Genomic DNA, 22,539 nt, shown 5'->3' with positions numbered 1-22,539 from the left:
GGCAGACACCGTGAAGAAGGTGCCGCTCAAACAGAGGATCAGTTGGTGTGTAGTTCCATGTTGCATATTCTACCATTCCCTCCATAGCTTGGACACTACCGTTGTCGTCTTCCGCAATCAGGATTCAAGCCTGTGTTTCAGTTTTGTTTCGCGTGTCTCTTTCAGTTTTGCTCGTCATTGGCGGACACGACTCAGACACGTTTCCAACCAGTAGATGACGGTCATGCTGCCAGGTCATCGCGAATGAGTTAAATGCTTTTGTCTGTCGCAGCTGACACGGTTTCAATAGATGGAATATACTATTCAAAAGCAGAGGCGACGTGCGGCCATGCTTCCTTTTCAGCACTCAGCCGAGCTGCTCAAGCGCCGGGCTGTCGAAAACTAGACTTTCTGGCGTGCTCGACACTAGTTAGGTTTTGACCACCGAATCCGAATTGATGGGAACTGCTGCCAGCTGGTGCTCAGCTCACTTCCTTTCCACAAAACACGTGCATGAATTTCATGATTTTGTATCATAGGCCGTAACGTTGGAGCGAACACACGTACGTTTGTTGGTAGGCCAAGTCCGTTGCATTCATCTATCAAGAACACATTGGCGCGCGATGAATCAAATGCTCGTGCCATGTATAGCACCAGTCCCAACATAATCAGCAAGGCAGATATCGCAAACAACTGGAATAAGTTGCGGATAAATTGACACTGCGTTTGTAGCACGCAGTCATAAACGGTACGTGAACTCCACCGTCAATCCAGGACGGACGCGAATACCCGATCTGCGGCTAAAGAATACGTCTACTGATGGGTAACCAACTCGTGAGTTGGAACCATCAAGGTCAATTATTCCACAACGCCGTTACAGTTTACCCTCGTGACCACTGGCCTGGCTTCTAGTATGCTCTAGTGGCGAGGTCATGCAGGCATAGGGTCAGGCATAATGAGTTTCCATATGCATATGGTCGGTGAGTGCGTCTGCGCATCCCTGCAAATCTGAAATTTGGGTGAATATATCACCATAGATCGGAGTTCACTAACAGGTACTACCAGAAGGACTCGTGGCGGAGTGCGTCCGGCACATTATTTGATGCCTTCAAAACAATTATGTCACGGAGCGCAGCTTCGTGATGCAAGCACATCCAGATTGCTTGGCTGTCCCCTATACACTACCTGCGGATAAAAGCCAGCGTATTAGTTTTTGATTCAGAAATCACTATCAAGTTTCAGCCATGAAATTCACTTCACTAATCACTATGATCATCTCTGCCGCAGCGATGGCTGGCGTAGCCATCGCATCCGAGGATCTGACGGTATCGCCCGTGAACCTACCCTGCCACACAACTGGTGAGCGCTTTTGTTGCCTACGTGCAGACCTTTGACCACATGCTGATGGCTATCCACTGATGAAGTGGGATGCTCAGACGTCAAAGGTTTCAATAACGGCGATGATTTTGGGTTTTACTGTCTCAATGACAAAATCTATAGGTTTACGGCATGCACGGGCGGAACTAAATGATATATCACCAGCGGGACTACGTTCAAATGTTCATGAGCGCTGAGCCTTGAGGCTTGCTCCACTCCACAGTACCTGGGTGAGCCTGTCGTTGTCATTGTCTCCCGAAGCTGAGTGCCGATGTACTTGTTTTTACCAGTGCATGGAACAATGAGCATGATGCGTGCGGGAGGGCGTAAAGGAGTACTGATGACATGAAGTTCTGGAGTTTGTTGAATCCGGTCATGATGAAGAAGATAGGATTTGTAACAACTTTTGTATAGTCAAATTGATGTCAAAGATGCTTTCCTGAGTTTCCACGCACTCTGAAGTCAAACAATATCTGCGCAGGCACCGTGCCGAATGAGCTCCCTGTGATGTACAATTTGATGCCACGGTCGTTGGAATCCGGATACAGGTGGGGACAATAGCCTGGTCATGTCACTTGCGATGCAGTCGTATTACGGTGTCGACGGAGGAGGTGACGTGTTGCCCCATCCAGATCCTCTGCTCGACCGGCATCTTCTTCAGGGCGTCTGTAGCATGGTTGAGTGCCGCGGCCGCCTCTGTACAGTGCACTGTGCATGCCACCAGCCTTCTTGAAATTTTTGAACAGAAAGCTCCACCCATTGCGCGCCAATAAGGCCCATAAAACTGAAATCAAGCTGCGAGGTTGATGTGTCTGATTGATGTGTCTTCTCATCGCCTTCGGCGGTACAACACGCTGATAGGAATGTGAATTCGGCGTGCGGAGCATCGTTCTCGAGTCCACCTGCTTGTGTGGCTTTGTCGCCAGAAATATTAGTGAACATGATGTTGAGGGGAACAAGTCTGAGGACAAGCTCGAGCTCGCTGTCAACCAGTGGGGACATAGTTCGCGCCCAGAGTGATCTGCCTTCGTTCGAGAGGAATGAGCTGTGTGGAGAGGAATGGACATGAACACTGCCTTAGGACAGATTCGAGACTGGCCTCCCCGTAATTTCAGGTCACACTTGACAATGGGTAGCATGAAGTGGTGAAATGTTGCAGTAGTTGAGCTCGCTGTTGTCCACAGCGAGCACGAAGGTTTCAGCAACGTGCGGCGAACAAACCTGCTGTGACCATACAGTGACATTAATATGGTTAGGTGTGCTTTGTACACCTGGATAGTCCATTTGGTAAGCCTTATTAGGCTTAGCAATAACGTGCCTCGCCAACTATACTTAGGCTTGATTACAGTAATATCCCAACACCAGCATTAAATCACGCCCCAAATATTCCAATACCTCTAAGCATCACTGTCATATAAGCTATTTACATACAATATTATTTTATCAGCCCGAAAGCGGTAATTGCATCGCACTACCACCCAAAACATAACCTAATTTGGAAGTTCCTCAATATCAATGTTTCCTACATCTGGAAAATGTAGCCCAGCTATGTATTTCTGTGTAGCTCTATGTAGCTCGGGTAGGGGATATAACTAGGTAGGTAAGTCCCCCCTACTGAGACTGCTATTATTACAGGCCTCTGCTACACTGGCACTACCAGGTCACTACAGTAACACCATAGTGCCATTGTCAGCTAGGCTCATGGCCGCTGATAGTGGCAAGTAGTAGTTGCACTCCGAGTCGGGAATCCCGCCGCCGTTGAAATGCTAGCCCCGATCACAGCCAATTCAAGTGAATTTATACATTGGAACTCAAAAGCTAGAACAAGCAATGGTATTACCGTACTAGCATCAAGTGAGTGGTAAATCGTAATCAAGCCTGGTTTGCTATGAAATCCTCCAAGGAGAGTCCCTCCGATGTATCAACATGTGGCGCATTGTGAACAGTGACACCAGCGTGTGATCTAAAAAAGCAGTGTGAGGCTGAGAGTCATAATTTGGCAGATTGTTTCTCACCTGGCCTTCTCCAGCAAGCTGTTCTGGAGTTTCTGTGTGAGTGGTTCACCTCTCTCCTCAGTGAAAGCCTTCCAGCGCTGGAGGTCGTCCAAATGACGATTGTACACTTTCTCGTATTTCTTGCCTTTGAATTCCACCTTTTCGAAATTGCCTGTATGCCACTCGTCTAGAGCTAACTCAACCTGTTTCAACAGTGAGTCTAACTGTGGGATGAATATAATGGATACACCACACACTGTGGTGAGAACAAATCCGATGAGTTTGAGGGGAATGCCTTGTGTGAAATATTGTGGATACTTGGTGCCGTCTGCGTGGGCATCTGAAAAAAATTGCTTGTTGATCACCTTGATAGTTATCTTGTTGCGGTACAAGCCATTGGGAATTGTCTTGTTGTTTGGATCCTGTCACTGAAGGGTAAGATCTCTGAGATCAAGTTGACGGAGAAGGTCTTACCAGGTAGGCAAAGGTAGATTTAGTCTTCAGCTTCTCATATATGTCACGATTGGCTTGCTGCGCGACTTTGATTTCATCGTCACCCTCGTCGTCGTCACAATCCTCGATGTTCACAAATCCATAGATCTTTGGCACTAAGGATCGTGCAATATCTTTCACTTGCCCGCGAACCTGAGTAACACGATCTTTGATCTAGGGCCTGGAGTAAGTACAGATTCCCAAAACAAGGCAAAACTCACGAGTCCGAATTCCATTGGATCCATCTCAAAGTCAACACGCAGCTCCTCACATGCTGTCTTCCAGGCATCTGCAGCACAGACATCCAGATCACCAACAACATTGGCAAAAGGTTGATCAGTGCAGAGATCAAGCTTGAAATGTATGTAGCTCAGCTCAAGAACTTGCTTTCTTTTTTTCTCAATGTTGGAGCACTTCGCACTCTAGTGTTCTTTCACTTCTTCGGTGGTGGTGGCTGAAGCTCAGCATCGTTGTCTGTGAGACCTTCGCCCTCACTCGCAGTCACAGCAGTATTTTCTTGGTCAGTCCCACGTATTGACTCTGTATACTGTCGAGATAGACTGTGGTTGTTGTTGGTTGTTGTTGTTGATAATGTGGACCATGTACGATGATCAGAAAGGGCACATAAGTTTGGCGGATTCATTGTAGGTGTCGGCGAGCTGGTTCCTCCAGAGTGACGGATCAGACTACGTCGTGGCTGTGGCAAGACAACTTGACGTGAGGTAATCTATAGTTTGAGCACAGTTCAGTACCCTCACAAACACAAGAAAAAAATGTACCATAGAGTTCATAGCAGGAATATTCAGTTGAAAGAGGTTCTCGTCTTGAGCTGCAGCGTGCTCGAAGTCACTGGTTTCTTGATTGTCAAAGTCACTGATACTACTAGTCTGGTGGTAGAATTGGTTTGACTGTCATGCGATTTATGAGTATGGTGAATAGAACAAAGTGGAAGTGTGTTTTACTATGTTTCCATTCTGGATAGGAGTCTGTGGAGCAAATGATGTTTGCAGTCGTGCTGGTGTCACATGCTGCCATGACCCCGGGGTGGGCCATGTAGGATTCAGCTGTGGTGCATTCTCATCATAAGCATATCTTGATGCATCAGGAGCTGGTGTGTACTCGTTTTGAGGAGGTCCCATCCCCTGGTTATGGCTCTGAGTTGCTGTTGTGGCCTGTTCTCACCATCGCATCTTAGCAGCGATATCTGCACCTAAAGCACAATCAGTGATTTATCTTTTTTTCTGCGGTGGCTTACAATATGGAAGTGAACGAGAAGTCTGTTTGACTTGATGACTACCTCGTCCAAGCTGTTCAGGTTGATTACAATTGAAGTCCACTGCAGAGAGTCCGTTACAGTCCGAGTCGAGCATGAAAGAGTGAGTGGGCTCGATAAAAAATTGTTGCATTGGACCTAAAATAGTTGGAATTTGAACTTAGACATTTCTATCGAATTTGCCTGAGTGAAGTTCGTCAAGCCAAAGTTTCACTTTGACAATCTTTAAGTACCAACCTCACTCCAACAATCATGCCAAAGTGCCAGTTTTGCTGTATGCCCTTTGGAGACCATGGAGCCATACGACGACATCAAGCTCAGGCACCTGCTTGCCACCATCAGCGAGACCAATTTTGGGCCAAACTCTGGCAAAAGCCTTGATGTTGAGCTCCAACTGTGATGGAAAAACCATATCAGGGGTGCAATTGTGTAGTCAAGATGATATACATACAGCAGCAGCAGAGGTCAATATTGAGGTTTCCGAGGACATCATGATGGAGCAGTCAGAGATACCTGCTGTTGATCCAGGCCAGTGTTCTCAAGTGGACGAAATCGCCGACAAATTTTGGATGGGAGAGATATGGTCAGAATCTTTCCCTGAAGCGGGCACAGTTCAAGGTCCTGCTAAGATGACGTTCGAGATCATCCATGATGACCAAGTGCTGCAAGGGAGTGAGATATGGGGACCATTTGCAGATGAGGATGAATGGCACCTGGCGAAATGGCTCATCAAGAATGTCGGCCATAACCAGGCCGAGGAATTCCTGAAGCTGAATGTGGTATGTAATGGCCAAATCAATAACACATTCTCAGACGTGGCAAAGTAAACTAACTATTGCACAGGTACGAGAGAGGGTCCAGCCGTCTTTTCACAATAAAAATACCTTGCTCTCAGCTATTGACAAGCTTCCAGAAGGTATCAATTGGCAATGTGAAGCAATGACACTTACTGGTGACATCACCAACGACGAGGGTGAACCACAGACAGAAGATGTTGAGTTATGGTTCCGAGACCCTGTGGAATGCATTAGGGAGCTCATCGGGAACCTGTGCTTCAAAGACAACTTGGTTTATGCACCCGAACACAGCTATACTGGACCAGAGGGTAGATCACAAGTCATCAATGAGATGTGGACAGTGGACTGGTGGTGGAATATGCAAGTAAGGAGCCTCTCATTGAACCTGGCCAGAATTACTCACAAATGAGAAAGGAATGTGTTCCTATTGGGTCAACAATTGCTCCTGTAATTTTATCATCGGACAAGACTCAGCTCTCACAGTTTCGTGGCGACAAGTCTGCGTGGCCAGTGTACCTTACGATTGGGAATATCTCAAAAGATGTGTGGCGACAAGTTTTGTCATATGCCACAGTCTTGCTTGGTTACCTTCCTGTTGGCCATTTCGATTGTTTTTTAGATAAAGCCAGACCACTCGCCAAGTACCGCCTATTTCATGCATGCCTGACACGAATGTTGGCAACTATGGCCAGTGTAGGTCGAGTTGGTGAAGATATGACCTGTGGAGATGGTGCTGTTCGTCATTTCTGGCCTATACTTGCTGCCTACATAGCTGATTATCCTGAGCAGTGCTTGGTTGCATGCTGCATGGAAAATTGGTGCCCATTATGCAAGGTCCACCATAGCAAACGTGGCCTGCACTAGTAATTCCTGAAACATGATGTCAACAAGACACTCAACATGCTCACTCAGAATGAACACGCACCTAATCCAGAGCTGATGAAGGAGTTCAAAAATCTCAGCCTTCGATCCATATTTCCTCCATTTTGGGCCACACTCCTGCACACAGATATATTCCAAGCATTTACTCCCGATCTATTGCATCAGCTGCACAAGGGGGTATTCAAAGATCACCTTGTTCAGTGGACTACACGGATTATGGGTGAGAACAAGGTGGATGCACATTTTAAATCAATGTCGTCACATCATGGATTGAGGCACTTCAAAAACGGCATCTCGTCAGTATCACAATGGATGGGCAAGGAACATAAAGAGATGGAAAAAGTTTTCGTTGGGCTCATCTCTGGAGGAGTCGACCAACGTGTGGTCTGAACTGTGCACACAGTCACATATTTCATTTATTATTCTTCCCTTCAGTCTCACACAGACCACTTGCTACATGCACTCGCACATGCTCTTGACGAGTTCCATGAGCACAAGGCCATATTTATCGAGATGGGTGGAAGAAAAGCAACTCACTTCAATATCCCGAAGATCCATTCAATGCAGCACTATGTTGAATTAATTCAACGGTTCAGCTCTGCAGATGGGTTCAATACCGAGTCTCCCGAACATCTACACATTGACTATGTGAAGGAGGCTTACCGTGCCGGAAACAAAAAGGATTACATTGCACAGATGACTGTTTGGCTACAACGTCAAGAAGCTGTTGACAGGTTCAGTATGTACTTGGACTGGTATAAATCTCATACCGTGGAAACCACAGAATCGGGGCAGCAAGACAGCAACGAGCATGGTCTGGAGTTGGAGGTTGAAGGTGATGAACACGATGACGAAATTGTTGTTGAAAAATCACCAATATTTGGCATAGACGTCGCATCTAAAGCTGATGCAGATTTGTCAGAGCCTAATGCTGCTTCGTTTTCACTTACTTCAATGATCTGTGTTCCTACCACCCATCCTCCTCATCTTTGCAGAGTCCCAGCCCACAAGATTATCAGTGACCAGCATGCATCACTATTTCTCCAAGCATTGACCACCTATATTCGCACTCTTGGCATTCTTTATGTCCCAAAATCCTTTGACACCTTCAACCTGTTCTCTCGCCTGGCCTTCGAGTTACCTGCCATTGTCGAAGTCAGTTCACGCAAACTTAAAAACATTGTTTGTGTCTCGCCACCAATCACACGTGCAGGTCGAAGACTGGCTCAACCTGCATGTCTCGAGTTTGCATTTGTGCATACCATGGAACCCAATGCTTTCACTGATGGTACATGTTTAGAAGGTGAGCATCAGAAATTTTCTCATCCTCACACCGATTAATATTATGTTTCAGGTCTTCGTGTTGCTCAAGTATTATCAGTCTTCAAGGTTCCAACATATTATCCCGTCAATGAGCAATTGCAAGGCCCTCTCGCATACATTGAATGGATGACACCTTTGCGAGAACCTGACCACAATCTTGACATGTTTGTCATCTCTCGATCAACCCACAGGCACCAGCGACATGGAGAAGTAGTCCCCATCAGTCATATCATCTGCAGTTGTCACTTGGTGCTGAAGTTTGGTCGCACTAGAGATTCCAGTTGGACTGCAGAGAATGTCAACATAATATGTGATCAGTTCTACATAAATCCGTACATCGACATGCACATGTTTTGTTTGTTGAAGCTACGGAGAAAAAATAGTGTATAATAAAATTTAAAAAACTTAAACCCCATCGAGTCGCAGATCATTTGTGATTGAGGCAATGTATCTCTGGAAGTAGGTCAGTTTCGGTGCCACGACACAACAAGCTGAGAAAACAAACTCACATTACTGACGCCAACTCGTTCCACAAGTCAGTCCATAGTCTTCTGTCCACAGGCGCTTGACTGGACTGGAAGGTTCATCTGTCTGTGTTGGATGTGGCACGTGAATGCGGGATAACACTTGGAGCAATTTGATTGACTAACCTTGTGTTGCAGACAAGTTGTGGAGTGCCAAATCGACAGTTCATTTGCTTGCTGTTGCAGTATGGGAGACACTCCAGTGGACTTATGCGTCTCGGCAACATCGGGCTCAGACTCTGGCTCAGTCTCAGAATCATCCTGACTTGAAGGCATGATGGTCGTAGATAAGGTGCTATGCACTGCCCTTGACTCGACGTGACCATATTCGGTCTTGAAATTGATATTCAAAGTCTGTAGGACGGTAATCAGTTTGGAGCAGGCCCAGATTATGAAGTTTGAGTGAGACTTACAATTGGTTCATTTCCAACAGGGTGCACAATGAAAGTGAGACATTGTGGTTGACTTGCAGTACTGGGCGGGTTTGCAGCATGACAATGTGCTAGGCAAAGTGGATATGTCTGAAGCTGGCTGGCCATCAGCGTGTTGATGCTGTCTCAGCTTGAGTGTGTCTGAGTTTGGTCCGAGCCAAAAATGAGTCGGCTATTGAGAGAATTGGGTTGTGTTCTCTATCAAGAAGATAAGATACTATGGGGAGGCTATTGTAGGAGGTTGGTGCTACGTGTCTACTGTAGCATGCCATAGCTCGTAGTAGTTGAGTGTAGCAAGCAACCGCTATAGGTGGCAATATGGCAAGTCCCACACTATCACACGAAAAGCATTTTCCAGATGTAGCTACTACCCCAAGCCTCACCCTGCTCCTCCCTGTGCAGTAGGCTTGCATATATTATGTAGAATAGCTATGATACACCCTATAGAACATATTTTACCGCTATATTTGCTGCCAGCAGGCCATGGGTATCAATTTATAACAAATTATATTAAAATAAGAAAATATCATACAAATGTGAACTATATGATGTCCAGAGACATACCAAGCTTCAGAGACTATGTGTATAATGTTTCTGCAATATATATGAGTACATACAACCACTATTGCAGGGGTTTTATATGTTTTACAACAGTCTCTCAGAAAAACAATCATGACTGCCTTTTTCTTGTTTTTATGTATCTTAACACACAGTACATGGTACCTTTTGCTCATCTATCATTGCTATACATTATATATTGTATCTGGACGCAGTCCTGAAGCTGTAGAACACCATATATTTGATGTGATGGGAACAGGGGTGATATGAGGAGAACTGTGTTCTGGGAGGTAAATATGACATATATCAAAGATCTGAAACCTGGGGCACATATAATACAATGATATAATACTAGAACTACAGGCTCGAGCTACCAGACCTCAATCTAAGTGCTGTGGAAGCAAAGTACATGTTGGAGATGTGTGGGAAAGTATGTAAAACATATGGTTGAAACATAAAAACATACCATAGCACACCACACAAGACCTTCTGGGGTGTAATACATGTGCAGTGTGATAGAGGGACATCATAATGACTATCCAGTATAGTCTTGAAGTGTTGCAGGTCCAGATTGCAGATATATGTGGTGTTTTCACATTTGATGGCTATGGGCTACAGTGTTCATACAGCAGTCCACACCTAATTTCGAGTTTTTGGTGCCTAGGCCTATACATTACCTGTAACACTTCAAGACTATACTGGATAGTCATTATGATGTCCCTCTATCACACTACACATGTATTACACCCCAGAAGGTCTTGTGTGGTGTGCTATGGTATGTTTTTATGTTTCAACCATATGTTTTACATACTTTCCCACACATCTCCAACATGTACTTTGCTTCCACAGCACTTAGATTGAGGTCTGGTAGCTCGAGCCTGTAGTTCTAGTATTATATCATTGTATTATATGTGCCCCAGGTTTCAGATCTTTGATATATGTCATATTTACCTCCCAGAACACAGTTCTCCTCATATCACCCCTGTTCCCATCACATCAAATATATGGTGTTCTACAGCTTCAGGACTGCGTCCAGATACAATATATAATGTATAGCAATGATAGATGAGCAAAAGGTACCATGTACTGTGTGTTAAGATACATAAAAACAAGAAAAAGGCAGTCATGATTGTTTTTCTGAGAGACTGTTGTAAAACATATAAAACCCCTGCAATAGTGGTTGTATGTACTCATATATATTGCAGAAACATTATACACATAGTCTCTGAAGCTTGGTATGTCTCTGGACATCATATAGTTCACATTTGTATGATATTTTCTTATTTTAATATAATTTGTTATAAATTGATACCCATGGCCTGCTGGCAGCAAATATAGCGGTAAAATATGTTCTATAGGGTGTATCATAGCTATTCTACATAATATATGCAAGCCTACTGCACAGGGAGGAGCAGGGTGAGGCTTGGGGTAGTAGCTAGGAAACATTGATATTGAGGAACTTCCAAATTAGGTTATGTTTTGGGTGGTAGTGTGATGCAATTACCGCTTTCGGGCGATAAAATAATATTGTATGTAAATAGCTTATATGACAGTGATGCTTAGAGGTATTGGAATATTTGGGGCGTGATTTAATGCTGGTGTTGGGATATTACTGCAATCAAGCCTAAGTATAGTTGGTGAGGCACATTATTGCTAAGCCTAATAAGGCTTACCAAATGGGCTGTCCAGGTGGCTTTGTATTTACAGTATGTACAGCAGACTATGAAAGATGCATGCGGCATGACGGCAAATCGAACCGTCACCAAAGATCCACCATAATTTTAGAGCCAGTTCGGTAACTGATACTAGATATCCACTAGAGTTCGTGCATTTTGGGGGTAACGTCTATTACTCCACAACATACAAATATAAAAAATTAATTCTTTGACAGTTCAATAGCTGGTATTCACAGAATTTAGTTTACGCATGAGTAAGTACAACCCACATTGGAAGACAAGTTTCTAGTCATTGCATCAGTAGTTGTCCCTCATTGTCTTCTCCATCTCTTTCTGTCATTCTTTGCAATTGCATAACATTGGTTATGCCTTTCCTAGCAGGAAACCCCAATCTTGCAATCACTCCTGATTTTCAATCAGTAGAGTATGCTGAAGCTTGAGCACAGCTTGTCAATGATGCAGTTAACAACCAGCAAGCCACAACAATCCTAGCTAACCTCTGGCGCATCCAAAACAATGCAGATAAGCATCATTGGACAACCAGGATTGAAGGTGAAGCTTGCAAAGCAGAAGCTGAGTACAGAAAAGCCACTGAAGAAGAAGCCCAGTGCCAACAGACTCTAAGGGCAGAACAAGAAGCCACAATCCAAGAAGAGCACAAGAAGAACAAGGCCAAGTATGCCCCAATCAAAGACATTAACATCCCCTCTGACCCCATCATCATCCCATGCCAATATGTGGTTTGCAAAATGAAATCAAGTGACTACTGCGAACTGTCCTACTTCACAAACAGCAGTCTAGAAGAAGCTTCCTGCTCCACCTTTACAGCCAATGAGGACACCCTCATAATGCTGCCTGTTTCTGATGGTTTGAACAAATGGATCCCAGCCAGTGCCACTAGAGACCCCAAAGCCTAAATTATCAAAGATGAGAACTTAACCTGGGAGCAATTAAATGAAGCAGCCTGTTAAGGTTGTGCTCAAGGGAAGTGCAACTCAAAGGGCTTGGCTTCAGCTCGTGTGCTGTGCCCCTTACCCGAGTACATGCCCTTAATTTCCAAGAGGCAGAAGGAAAGTCTGACGGAAGTCCGGTGTGGGGAATTCCCCCACTGTAGGTGTAAAACCCCATCCTTTCCACATTGTCTCACATCAGTTCTGTGTATTTTGCACGTTCTGTGTTTCCTGCGCACCCTCCGATGGGTTCTGCATTCCTGCACATCCTTCAGAACCCGCCTGCACTATCCGGTATTCCCATGCATCGTCAGACAACCTTTGCATGTCCTGTCCCCATCCTTCCAGGTCCATTGGTATGCTGTATCTCTCTTCCTGTTGCTTCTAACGTTACCCGGATCACACTGACACATGCCCTTATGGCATGGACCCCTATTCCGGAGTATTGTGCCCATGTGCACTGCCTGCCTTCACTTCCGCTTCCTGAGAACTTACTACCTGTACCTCAGTGTTCCTTGAAAATAATCTTCCCTTTAAGTAGTGGTACTCAGGGCTTGGGTGTTTTTTATTGAATCCCATCTTTTACCTTCCCACTTTTCCTTCACCTTACTAGAGGACCACTTTGACTTATGCCCACTATCAATCTAACCTTGTGATATACTTCCTTTGACTTGATCTGCAAGTTCCAACGACTCCATACATTCCGCATTGTATCCAGTTGAGTTCCACTTCATTCTGTTCCATTCTGCTTGAGTTCTGCTTGAGTTCTGCTTGAGTTCCACTTGTTCTGCTTGAGTTCTGCTAGTTCCGCTTGTTCCGCATTTTTGCGGATCCTCATCCTACCTGCGGTAGGGTTGATTAGGGTCGCTTAGACAGAGATTAGCACTCCCCAGTAGCAATCCCCTTTAGGGTCGAATGTGCTTGTTCTCAAGTGAGGCAGCAGGCAGCAAAGACCCAACTGTGTAGTAGATCAATTTATCGCAGCTGCACTTGTTGTACCCACACCGGGTAAGTCCTAGCAAGGATCAACCAAGACTTGCTAGATGAAGCATGTGAAACCATCTTCAATCAATCCAGGACCCAACAGTTAGCCATTCAGGTATGTCTCATTCCAGCAATCATCTTAGATTTATACTCACTGCGCTTCATTTCTCCCCCCACCATTAATTACTCCACCCTCACAATATGTTTGGCACCATGTCCAAACACCCTCATCACACCCTTGGACAATGTGTTCCATCACCCAATCAACCCACACTATTGGACATCATGCTCCAACCCCCTGCTATGGTTCCAAACACCCTGGCCATCATGCACTGTACTTCCCTTGGGTTAACCCCATGGCCATTGTGTGCCCACTCCCACTGATGGCTACCACATGCCTTCAACCCCATCCATTGGGAACCATCTCCCCACATCCCTCCCTCCAGTCCCACTTGTTAACAACAGCAGGACTGAGCAGAACAGAGCAGCAGCACACACACTTCACCAGCTCCCAGAAACACTCTCCCCCCGCTTCGCCAGAAGGGAAATTCAACAAGAAACCCAGAATGGTCCAAGACCCCAGTACACCCCGCCCTTGTTGTTTTGTTTGTCTTGGGTGCAACCCCCATTGCACCATTGAGTGCTCGGCAACCCTCACCTGGGATGGCAAACATGACACCATCTCTAAATGAGTCAACAAAACTCTCTGGACCAAAGAAGGCAAGCAGTTATGTACTGCTTGGCAATGAGAGGAAGGCTGCAATAGCCCCAAACACGATTCTCACCACATCTGTTCAGGATGTGGCACCATCACTCATGGAGCTCAGCGCTGCCCTAGAGCACAGAAAGCTTAACCCTATCACACTCTATAAAGCTGACACATGGGCCAGAGAGCTGCACCACAAGTCCATGTGGCCTATTAAGTAATACTATAGTAACTTACTGTAGGTAAATTTATAAATGCCTGCAAATTCTGGTATAAGGCCCCTTCTATATAAATACTGCTATTTATTAATGGTGTTGTGTCTCTTCTGGAAACATACCATTAGCATTGTAGCTCACACCATCAATTTCCCACACTCAATAAAACATATCACAGGCATCGTGGCATTTTCTGCACATGTTCTATACCTTCATAAAACATATCATGGGCATTGTGGCTATGCTCACATCCCTTTGTTTGTTCCATCCCTCTGGAAACATACCATTAGCATTATAGCTCACACCATCAATTTCCCACACTCAATAAAACATATCACAGGTGTTGTTCTGTATTTGCATGTATTAGGATGCACAGCAAAACATATAAATTCAATGCAATAGGTACATGTGAGTATAATATTCTATGATGCTACAGTCCTCGTCCTCTTGCCTCTAGACAGCACAATGCCCACACTTGTTGGCTCTGTCATATACCTGATCCGACCACTCTAATATCAATATCCGCTCCGCTTTCCGATCACCTCCGCTCCACCCATCCTCCGCTCCGTCCAATCATCATCCACACCCGCTCCTACATTTCCGCTCAACTGCTCAACCAGTCCCCTTCCATAACCTCTCCATTCAACTGGACCTCTTTCCCCTTTTAGATATATGCTTTCCCCTTCGGTACATAGACCCTTACTTCTGGATCACCGGTAATTCCTATTACCGCTTGATCACTGATCCGACGTGTACATATTGATATCCGCTCCGACTTGTGTCTTCACCTGTGTAAGTACTTACAAATTATATCCTTGGTACATAGCTTTACAACATAGTTATCCTGGTCACTGTCTCATACATAGAAGTATATAACATATCATGTACTTAGATATTTTCCTCAGTCTTAATATTACTTGTCTTCTCGCAGTTGCCTCTTGTGAGAATTCTCAGTAGGACCTTGCCTCCTCTGGACACAAGTCTCAACTTGTTGTCGCCTCCGACCCTCCGATCCTCCGACCCTCCACTCCAACTTAGAGCCATGCTCTAAGTGCTTCCCTTATTCCTCCACCATTATCAATATTCTCCTTGTCCCTTTTCCCATCCTCCGCCTTCCCCGCTCCTATCAAACCTTCCCCTGCTCCTATCCACCCTCCACATCACTCCCTGCCTTCTCTGCTCCACTCCTAGTCGGCTCACCGCTAGTAGCTCTTACTTCCCAACCTTCAAAGCGGACTGAAGCGGTCCACTCGTTCTATCGTTGGACAATGTCGGACCTCAGCTAAGGGCGCAGCACAAGAGCTGAAGCCAAGCCCTGACCCCTCTGCCTCCTGAGCCAGCACGGTACCTAACAGGCTCCTTGAAAATACCTCTGCCTCTCTTCATGGAAGATCTGTTAGGTTGAGATAGTGATGGAGGTGGAGTTGGTGAGCATTCCATTTGGTGTGTAGCTATCAGCCTCTCCAGCACCCAGGTGACATCATCCACCATGGTGAACCACACATCCAAGCCCTCATCATTCGTCGATCCTCTATGCCACCACATCAAACCAACTACCACCAGATACATCCCATTCCTACCAGCCCTGTGAAGCCTTGACCAATCAATGTTTTCTAAGTTATGTTTGAAGAGACCACGTGTGTCACAGGCATGTTCCACAGGTTGAATAGATGACCACCATTTTTTCATGCTGGCAATGAATGGCCTGAGGTCTTGAGGAGCAAAGTTCTTATGGCCTCTGTGGAACCAAATCTTGAAGTCTTCAGGGCAGTCAATTATGGGAATGTTATGCACACTGTCCTTCGGGCAAGGGATCAACACCAGGCACACACAGGTGGTGAGTGTCTACTCACTGGAAACCTGGATGCTTGCTCAAAGCCAACAAACTACTGAAGGCAGCGTGTCCACTTAATGCCTCAGTCCAAATTCTTCAGGACAAAATTGTAGTCAGCCTCACTGTACACAGAACAGCTGGAGAGGTCAAAGGTAATACCAGCAAGTGGAGGTGAGAAAATGCACTCTGACAGCACAGCAAGTGGTGGAGTAGATGCTTCAGCATCAGGAGTGGCAGTCATGTTGGATCTCTGTATTTCAGGACCAGGTGAGGGCACAGGAGGTAAAGATGAGGGCAGTGGTGGTGCAACAGATGATGACATAAAAAGGTTGTCTTGAGCACCACCCCCAGCTTGATCTGGGGTATCAAGTGATGCCCCAATATTGCCTAAATCAAGATCAGGCTCTACTAGTGCAGGGTCAATGTCAAAGGATGGAGTAGGCAGTTCTACAAGCAAGGTAGTAGTGTCATATCCTGTACCTCCAGATCTGGAATTCCGGATCTACTTCATTAAAGTCCGGTCCTCTGTCTTGCTATTCTGCCTGGCGCTCTGCCTTCATCTCCGCACTCACCCCTGACTCCTTTTAGATTAGCTATTGCTCCAGTTACCAGTTATGTCCTATTCCACTATGCTTACTGATCTGTCCATTCTTACTTCATTTCTGACTTCACTGCTTTGATCTGTTACACTTAGTAATAGACTTTCCACATGCTTCGTACATAGCCCTTACCTTTGCTGACTGATTTACTTACATGATACCTACAGTATATAAACCCCTGTAATACTCCAGAACTCCTTAGTTCAAATATCATCTTAGTTCTGCTCATTCCTGCAATCTCTGGACTTGAGTCTCACCTCTTGTCCACCTCCGAGTCTTAGGGGTTAAACCTTAGGACTAATCCTCCAGTTCTACCTTATGGTAGTCTAACCTCTGTTCTATTTCTACTCCAGATTTCTGTAGTAGCCTTACTCCGTCCCCCATAGTCTTCCGGAGTTCCACCGAACTCCACTGACATCTGTCCTCCAGAATTCCCCGGACTTCTGTCGGACTTCCCCTCTGTCCCCTGGAAATTAAGGGCACATACTTGGGTAAGGGGCGCAGTGCACGAGCTGAAGCTGAAGCCCTTTGAGTAACCTCTCCCTTGAGCATGACCTTAACAGATAGACACATCTGATCCATTTGGCTCAGGCAAGGCATGACATTGCAATTCATCAAGAGGGGACAGCGCATGAGCCCAGCAATCAGAGGAAGCTGTGAATTTATTAGACACTGTACATGTATAAAGCAAAAATGACTCATAGTAAATGTGCTCCACAAATCTGACCATACATTCCTCAACCTGAGAAAAACCTGTGGGGTTGAATTGAGGCCAAATAATAGGTAAAGCACCCTGAGTAAGGCCTGAGTGAATGCTAGGGGTAACACATATATAAGTAGCAGCACAAATGTCAAGTCATGAGAACACACCTCCCCATTTCAATCTTTCCCTTCAACAACGGGATAGGGCCTGCCAATAAGATTGATGTTTACATCCCAAAGTGTTTCTCAATAGCATTAGTCAGGATGTGAGAGTACTTATGCGTGATAGTTCTCAGCAGTCAGCTGATTTGATCCTCCCTGCTCAATCACCTTCTTGTGAGTCTCTAATGCTTCACAATACTTGTCCATCATCTTTCCCTCTACCTCATCACAGAACTCCTGAGACTCAGCATTCCACAACATGTGCGTGATTTCATTCTGAACTGATAGATGGGAGGGTGCTTTGAGCTTGACAGGTGGTATCTTTTCAGCAGTACATATAACCTTCATCTCCTCCTCCCACTGCTTCAACTCTTGTTGATACACTGTCAACTTCCACTGAAACTCCAGGTCTGCATTTGACTTGATGCCCTCTTGGTAGTATAGCCCAGAATAGCACTGCAGAATTTGGGGCTTCCAGGGCAGCTTTGGTACAAAATAAGTGAGTGCTTGCATTCCACCCTCAAAATCCTCATTTTCCTCTAGAGCTTGCGCTTGTCAATAATAATGGTGATACCACTGCTGGATACGCTGTAAACAAGTTACAATATATACCTTCTAAATGTGGTAATATCAACTCACGAGGCACATAGCAGAGAAGTAGTCATTTCACTTCTGCAAAGACTCCTCATCTGCACTGAGACCTTCTTTGAAGTCCAGTTCATCATCCTCCAGATCAGGAGTGTCTTCGTCAAGGTCAAACCAATGGTCAAAAAACCACCCATATTTCTTGATCCACAGACATGTGATAAAGTTGTAGAAGGTAGAAGAAGATCTGTCATCCAGACATTCTTGCCATTGGGCTGAATGATCATTCCAAAAATTTGAACTTTATCCTGGAAACCCAGGAGATGTGATCATGATGTCTTTTTTTTTGCTTGCTGTTCGTGCCTCCAAGTTTGGTCATTGCAAATTGGGGTACAGGTCTTACCAGTACATTACTGACCCAGTAACTTCAAGCCAAAACATAACCAAACACTGTGACCAGTACTTTTCCACCCACAATGTTTCTGTTTCCACATACTGATGGCCACCAACACCCAGCAATACAGTCTAGGTGCAAAACATTTAATTCTATACTTACATAGCTCCCCTCCCAATAATGTCCTTGTTATTTCAGGTCGATGCCAGCAAAATTCTGAAGCAACATCACCCATGGATGAGTTGAGTGCATTGATGTCAAATTTACAGACAACCATTGGCCACCTGCAGACTGCAGTGACCACTTTGCAAGGCACTATTGATACATCAGCCTCTTCATCCATGGTGCATCACTCACTCCCAAGTAGTAATGTGCTCAACAAGCTTGACAGATATTGAATAGCCCACCGGTTCATAGAATGGCAAGCCCCCCAATAGCCACCAGTACTCCAATGTGTTCACCTCCACAACCGGGTATGCCCCTACTCACCACTGTCAACTTTGAAGCTGATGGTATTCATATTCAGTGTGCACAGTCTACTACCTTATCCTATCCCTCCACCTGGGAGAAGGTGTGTTGGCATACATGTTCTCCATTACATACTAGATTAAGCTAACATACAGTAGGATTATTTATGAAAGAACACTCAATACAGATACTGGATGTTAGAGACCATGCTCAGACAGAGAAGCGGAGGGGTCAGGGCTTTGCTTCAGCTCTTGCACTGTGCCCTTAGCCAAGTATGTGCCCCAAATTTGAAGTGGGTCCGACGATGTCCAATGATAGGACAGGCAGACCGCTTTGGTCCACTTGGTGGGTCAGGAGGTAAATGCTACTAGTGGTAACCCGACTAGAAGCGGAGGAAGTGTGTCGGAACAGAGGGGAGTAAGGGGATTGGGTTTGGTTGGGTCGGAGAAGTAAGAGCGAATACTTAGAGCTTAGAGTGTAGGCTCTAAGTCAGGAGCAGAGGGTCAGAGGTGACTGACAAGGTAAACTTGTGTCCGGAGAGGGAGCAGAGTCCTATGGAGAATTCCCACTAGTAGAGACTGTGGGAAGACAAGTAATATTAAGACTGGGGAGTAGCTAAGTACAGGATATGTTTTTATATACTTCTATGTAGGAGGCAGTGACTAGTTAGTCCTTGGTATGAGGCTATGTACCTGAGCATAATTTGTAAGTAGACACAGGTGAAAAACATAAGTTGGGGCAGATATCAATATGTATGCATCAGATCAGTTAGTCGAGTGGTTATAGAAAGTACCTGGTGATCCGGGAAGTAAGTGTTATGTGTAAATGGGGAAAATATATACCTAAAGGAGTTTATAGTAAAGTGGGAATGATGTGGAAGGATAACCGACAAGGCAGGTCGAGCAGAGCCAGTAGGAGCAGATGCGGGAGCCGACTGGGTTAGGTGCAGAGGGCAGACTGGAGCAGGAGGTGGTAGGTAAGCAGGGGAAAGTATGAGGTTGGGCAGGAGCAGATATTAATATTGTCAGAGTGGTCGGAGTGGTTGGATTAGGTATATGACACTGGAGAAGAAAGTTTTCAGCCAATGTCTGAGAACTTTGCAACTGGATTGGTTCCACAATTCTCTAGCTGAACACCTAAAAAGCACCCAGCAGACATATTTAAAGTGTCACAGGCCTCAATATCTTGTTCCTCATCTTCTCTCTCCCAATCCTCATCCCCACTGTCACTCATTGACCTTGATGACCTTAATGGATGTTATCAATGCTCAGGGCACGTCACCTTGTTTCTTTCCACTGTGTTAGGTACTGTGCTGGCTCAGGAAGCAGAGGGGTCGGGGCTTGGCTTCAGCTCTTGCACTGCACCCTTAGCCGAGTATGTGCCCTGAATTTGGAGGAGGTCCGATGGTGTCCAATGATAGGATGAGTGGACCGCTTTGAGGGTTGGGAGGTAAGTGCTACTAGTGGTGGGCCGACTAGGAGCGGAGCGGAGAAGGCAGAGGATAATGTGGAGGATGGAAAGGAGCAGGGGGAATACTTGATAGGAGCGGGGAAGGCAGAGGATAGTGCAGAGGGTGGAAAGGAGCAGGGGGAATATTTGATAGGGGCGGAGAAGCAAGGAGGAGACTTAGAGCACAGCTCTAAGTTGGAGCAGAGGGTCAGAGGTGACAACAAGATGAAACTTGTGTCCGGAGGAGGCAAGGTCCTACTGAGAATTCTCACAAGTAGTAACTGCAAGAAGACAAGTAATATTAAGACTGAGGAAAATATCTAAGTACAGGATATGTTATATACTTCTAAGTATGAGGCAGTGGTCAGGATAACTATGTTGTAAAGCTATGTACCAAGGATATAATTTGTAAGTACTTACACAGGTGAAGACATAAGTTGGAGCAGATATCAATATGTATGCATTGGATCAGTGATTGAGCGGTAAGAGGAATTACCAGTGATCCGGGAGTAAGGGTCTTATGTACCAAAAGGGAAAGTATATATCTAAAAGGGGAAAGAGGTTCCAGTTGAATGGAGACATTTATGGAAGGGGAACGGTTGGGCGGTCGAGCAGAAGCATAGGGGCGGATGTGGATGATAATTGGATGGAGCGGAGGATGGATGGAGCGGAGGTGGTCGGAAAGCGGAGCGGATATTAATATCGGAGTGGTCGGATCAGGTATATGACACACTGCCATCCTCAATGCTGACTGACTTTAACTCTGCAGTGTTGTGGTGAATGATGTCCATTGACAAGGTGTCCCAGCATAAGTATTTCTTAGTGTCTCCTTGCAACACAATGCTTATTGTGTAATATGCAGCATGTATCATGTCAGTTCTGGTCTTGAGATGGGCATTATATCAACTTGGTATTGTAGATTAATTTACCACATGATATTATGTTGACGAAACTAGGGCTCAGGCTGGTCACACTACTCAGGGTGTCTCTGGTGCACATGTCACTAGGTTGAAGGAATGTAAGGGACATCCTAGCTTGTATGTCATATGGAAAGGTTGACAAGTAGGGATCTATGAATACTGGTAAGCACAATAACCATTTAAGTAGTACCTGACAATCTTGCTAAGTGCAATGCTATCAGGCCTGACTGTGAACAGCAAGTGAAGAAATTTTCTGGTGCCATCTACCAGGGATGTAAAACTGCATGCAATGCTGAGGTGGCATTTGTGTTGGGTTGGGCTATGGGTCTGATTGACCTGACTGTAGCATATGTGCCATGTGACTTTGCTCGACTCATTAGTATGCCATTAGAAAAGTTGGTTGGCATGTTGGATCATGTCCACAATGAAACTTTCCAACGATGGTACATAGTGTACAAAGGACGATGTCCTGGCATGTATCCACTGTGGTATGATATTTGTCTGTTGATATTGTGCTTGATAGCTGATGATTAACACAGGAACCTTGCTGCACTTTGCTGGTAAGAAGTCCTAACCCTAACCCTAAATGCACAACATACAGCGAATCATCATGTAGATTGCAAGTCGATCAAAGAGCAGGTGATGGGACATGACTATTTGTCAATCAAGTACTGTTCCAGCAGTTCACAGCACTGAATGTTCTGAACACTAAGCATTACTGTATGAAGGACCTTTGTGTTAAATCCTGAAGCATCCTTGGTTGCTAGGAACTGGGGTTATGTCTGTCACTTGCATTTGAGTTGATGCCATTGATGTGCATCTGTGAGCCTTAACATTCATATCTAGCAACTTGGGCCAGAACTGACTCAGTCTGATTACTCTTTCTCTTGTCAATATCGTTCTGACCACCTCCTTACATACTTCTCGTTTGTTTAGGACTACTACTACTGAGCCTGGATAGAGACTTTATTGCAAGTCCAGACCACAAGGCCCTGCACAATGGGTCCTCTAATGACTTGGAGTGGACGATGCTGGAATCTCTTTCAGTGTAGGTCGATGTTTGTTGTCTGTTTGCCCAGCATCTTTGATGTTTATCTGTCATATACCAGATCTGACTGCTCCAACATATTGATATCTGCTCTGCCCCACCCTATACCCCTTCCACCTTTTCCCCTTTTCCACTCCACCTGTCTCTGCTCAATCCAGTTGGTTTCCACATCTGCTCCTGTGCTTCTGCTTGACTGCCTCATTGGTCACTTTCCATA

At 45.3% G+C, this 22,539-nt stretch overlaps 7 protein-coding genes across 7 annotated transcripts; 2 read left to right on the top strand and 5 right to left on the bottom strand.

Annotated features, from left to right (window-relative positions):
- Positions 1-1,645: 1,645 nt before the first annotated feature.
- On the bottom strand, positions 1,646-2,494 carry EDB91DRAFT_1159902 (uncharacterized protein). The gene is made up of 2 exons (XM_041319761.1): positions 1,812-2,494; positions 1,646-1,759 (listed from the first exon to the last, which is right to left on the bottom strand). The coding sequence occupies exon 1, from the start codon at positions 2,421-2,423 to the stop codon at positions 1,923-1,925; it is 501 nt and encodes a 166-aa protein (XP_041172527.1). The 5' UTR covers positions 2,424-2,494; the 3' UTR covers positions 1,646-1,759; positions 1,812-1,922.
- An 873-nt stretch (positions 2,495-3,367) lies between these two features.
- EDB91DRAFT_1060090 (uncharacterized protein) lies at positions 3,368-4,246 on the bottom strand (the record flags this gene model as incomplete). The annotated part of the gene is made up of 4 exons (XM_041314313.1): positions 3,368-3,543; positions 3,601-3,772; positions 3,825-4,016; positions 4,064-4,246. Coding segments are annotated over 4 exons (723 nt in total), but the record flags the coding sequence as incomplete, so codon positions are not given.
- A 1,498-nt stretch (positions 4,247-5,744) lies between these two features.
- On the top strand, positions 5,745-8,500 carry EDB91DRAFT_1239251 (uncharacterized protein; the record flags this gene model as incomplete). The annotated part of the gene is made up of 7 exons (XM_041321831.1): positions 5,745-5,894; positions 6,022-6,276; positions 6,327-6,746; positions 6,804-7,173; positions 7,198-8,097; positions 8,149-8,379; positions 8,484-8,500. 7 exons carry the CDS (start codon positions 5,745-5,747, stop codon positions 8,498-8,500), a joined length of 2,343 nt encoding a protein of 780 aa, XP_041172525.1.
- Positions 8,501-8,627: 127 nt separating this feature from the next.
- Positions 8,628-9,180, bottom strand: EDB91DRAFT_1085798 (uncharacterized protein; the record flags this gene model as incomplete). Its single annotated transcript, XM_041315944.1, has 3 exons — positions 8,628-8,708; positions 8,768-8,995; positions 9,055-9,180. 3 exons carry the CDS (start codon positions 9,178-9,180, stop codon positions 8,628-8,630), a joined length of 435 nt encoding a protein of 144 aa, XP_041172524.1.
- A 2,491-nt stretch (positions 9,181-11,671) lies between these two features.
- EDB91DRAFT_1239250 (uncharacterized protein) lies at positions 11,672-12,223 on the top strand (the record flags this gene model as incomplete). The annotated part of the gene is made up of 2 exons (XM_041321830.1): positions 11,672-11,725; positions 11,753-12,223. The coding sequence occupies 2 exons, from the start codon at positions 11,672-11,674 to the stop codon at positions 12,221-12,223; spliced, it is 525 nt and encodes a 174-aa protein (XP_041172523.1).
- A 3,384-nt stretch (positions 12,224-15,607) lies between these two features.
- EDB91DRAFT_1001934 (uncharacterized protein) lies at positions 15,608-15,877 on the bottom strand (the record flags this gene model as incomplete). Its single annotated transcript, XM_041312245.1, has 1 exon — positions 15,608-15,877. A coding segment is annotated over one exon (270 nt), but the record flags the coding sequence as incomplete, so codon positions are not given.
- A 1,695-nt stretch (positions 15,878-17,572) lies between these two features.
- Positions 17,573-18,780, bottom strand: EDB91DRAFT_1085796 (uncharacterized protein; the record flags this gene model as incomplete). Its single annotated transcript, XM_041315943.1, has 3 exons — positions 17,573-18,009; positions 18,160-18,318; positions 18,600-18,780. The coding sequence occupies 3 exons, from the start codon at positions 18,778-18,780 to the stop codon at positions 17,573-17,575; spliced, it is 777 nt and encodes a 258-aa protein (XP_041172521.1).
- Positions 18,781-22,539: the final 3,759 nt, after the last annotated feature.

Source organism: Suillus paluster (genome assembly GCF_016628075.1).
Source record: "Suillus paluster strain FC165 chromosome Unknown EDB91scaffold_79, whole genome shotgun sequence".
NCBI classification, from domain to species: domain Eukaryota; kingdom Fungi; phylum Basidiomycota; class Agaricomycetes; order Boletales; family Suillaceae; genus Suillus; species Suillus paluster.
The sequence above is the reverse complement of the archived record's forward strand: the minus strand, read 5'-3'. Positions and strand labels throughout refer to the sequence as shown.

Coding starts and splice junctions, on each gene's coding strand:
- EDB91DRAFT_1159902 (XM_041319761.1), bottom strand. CDS start 2,423: ATGTCCATTCCTCTCCACACAGCTCATTCCTCTCGAACGAAGGCAGAT.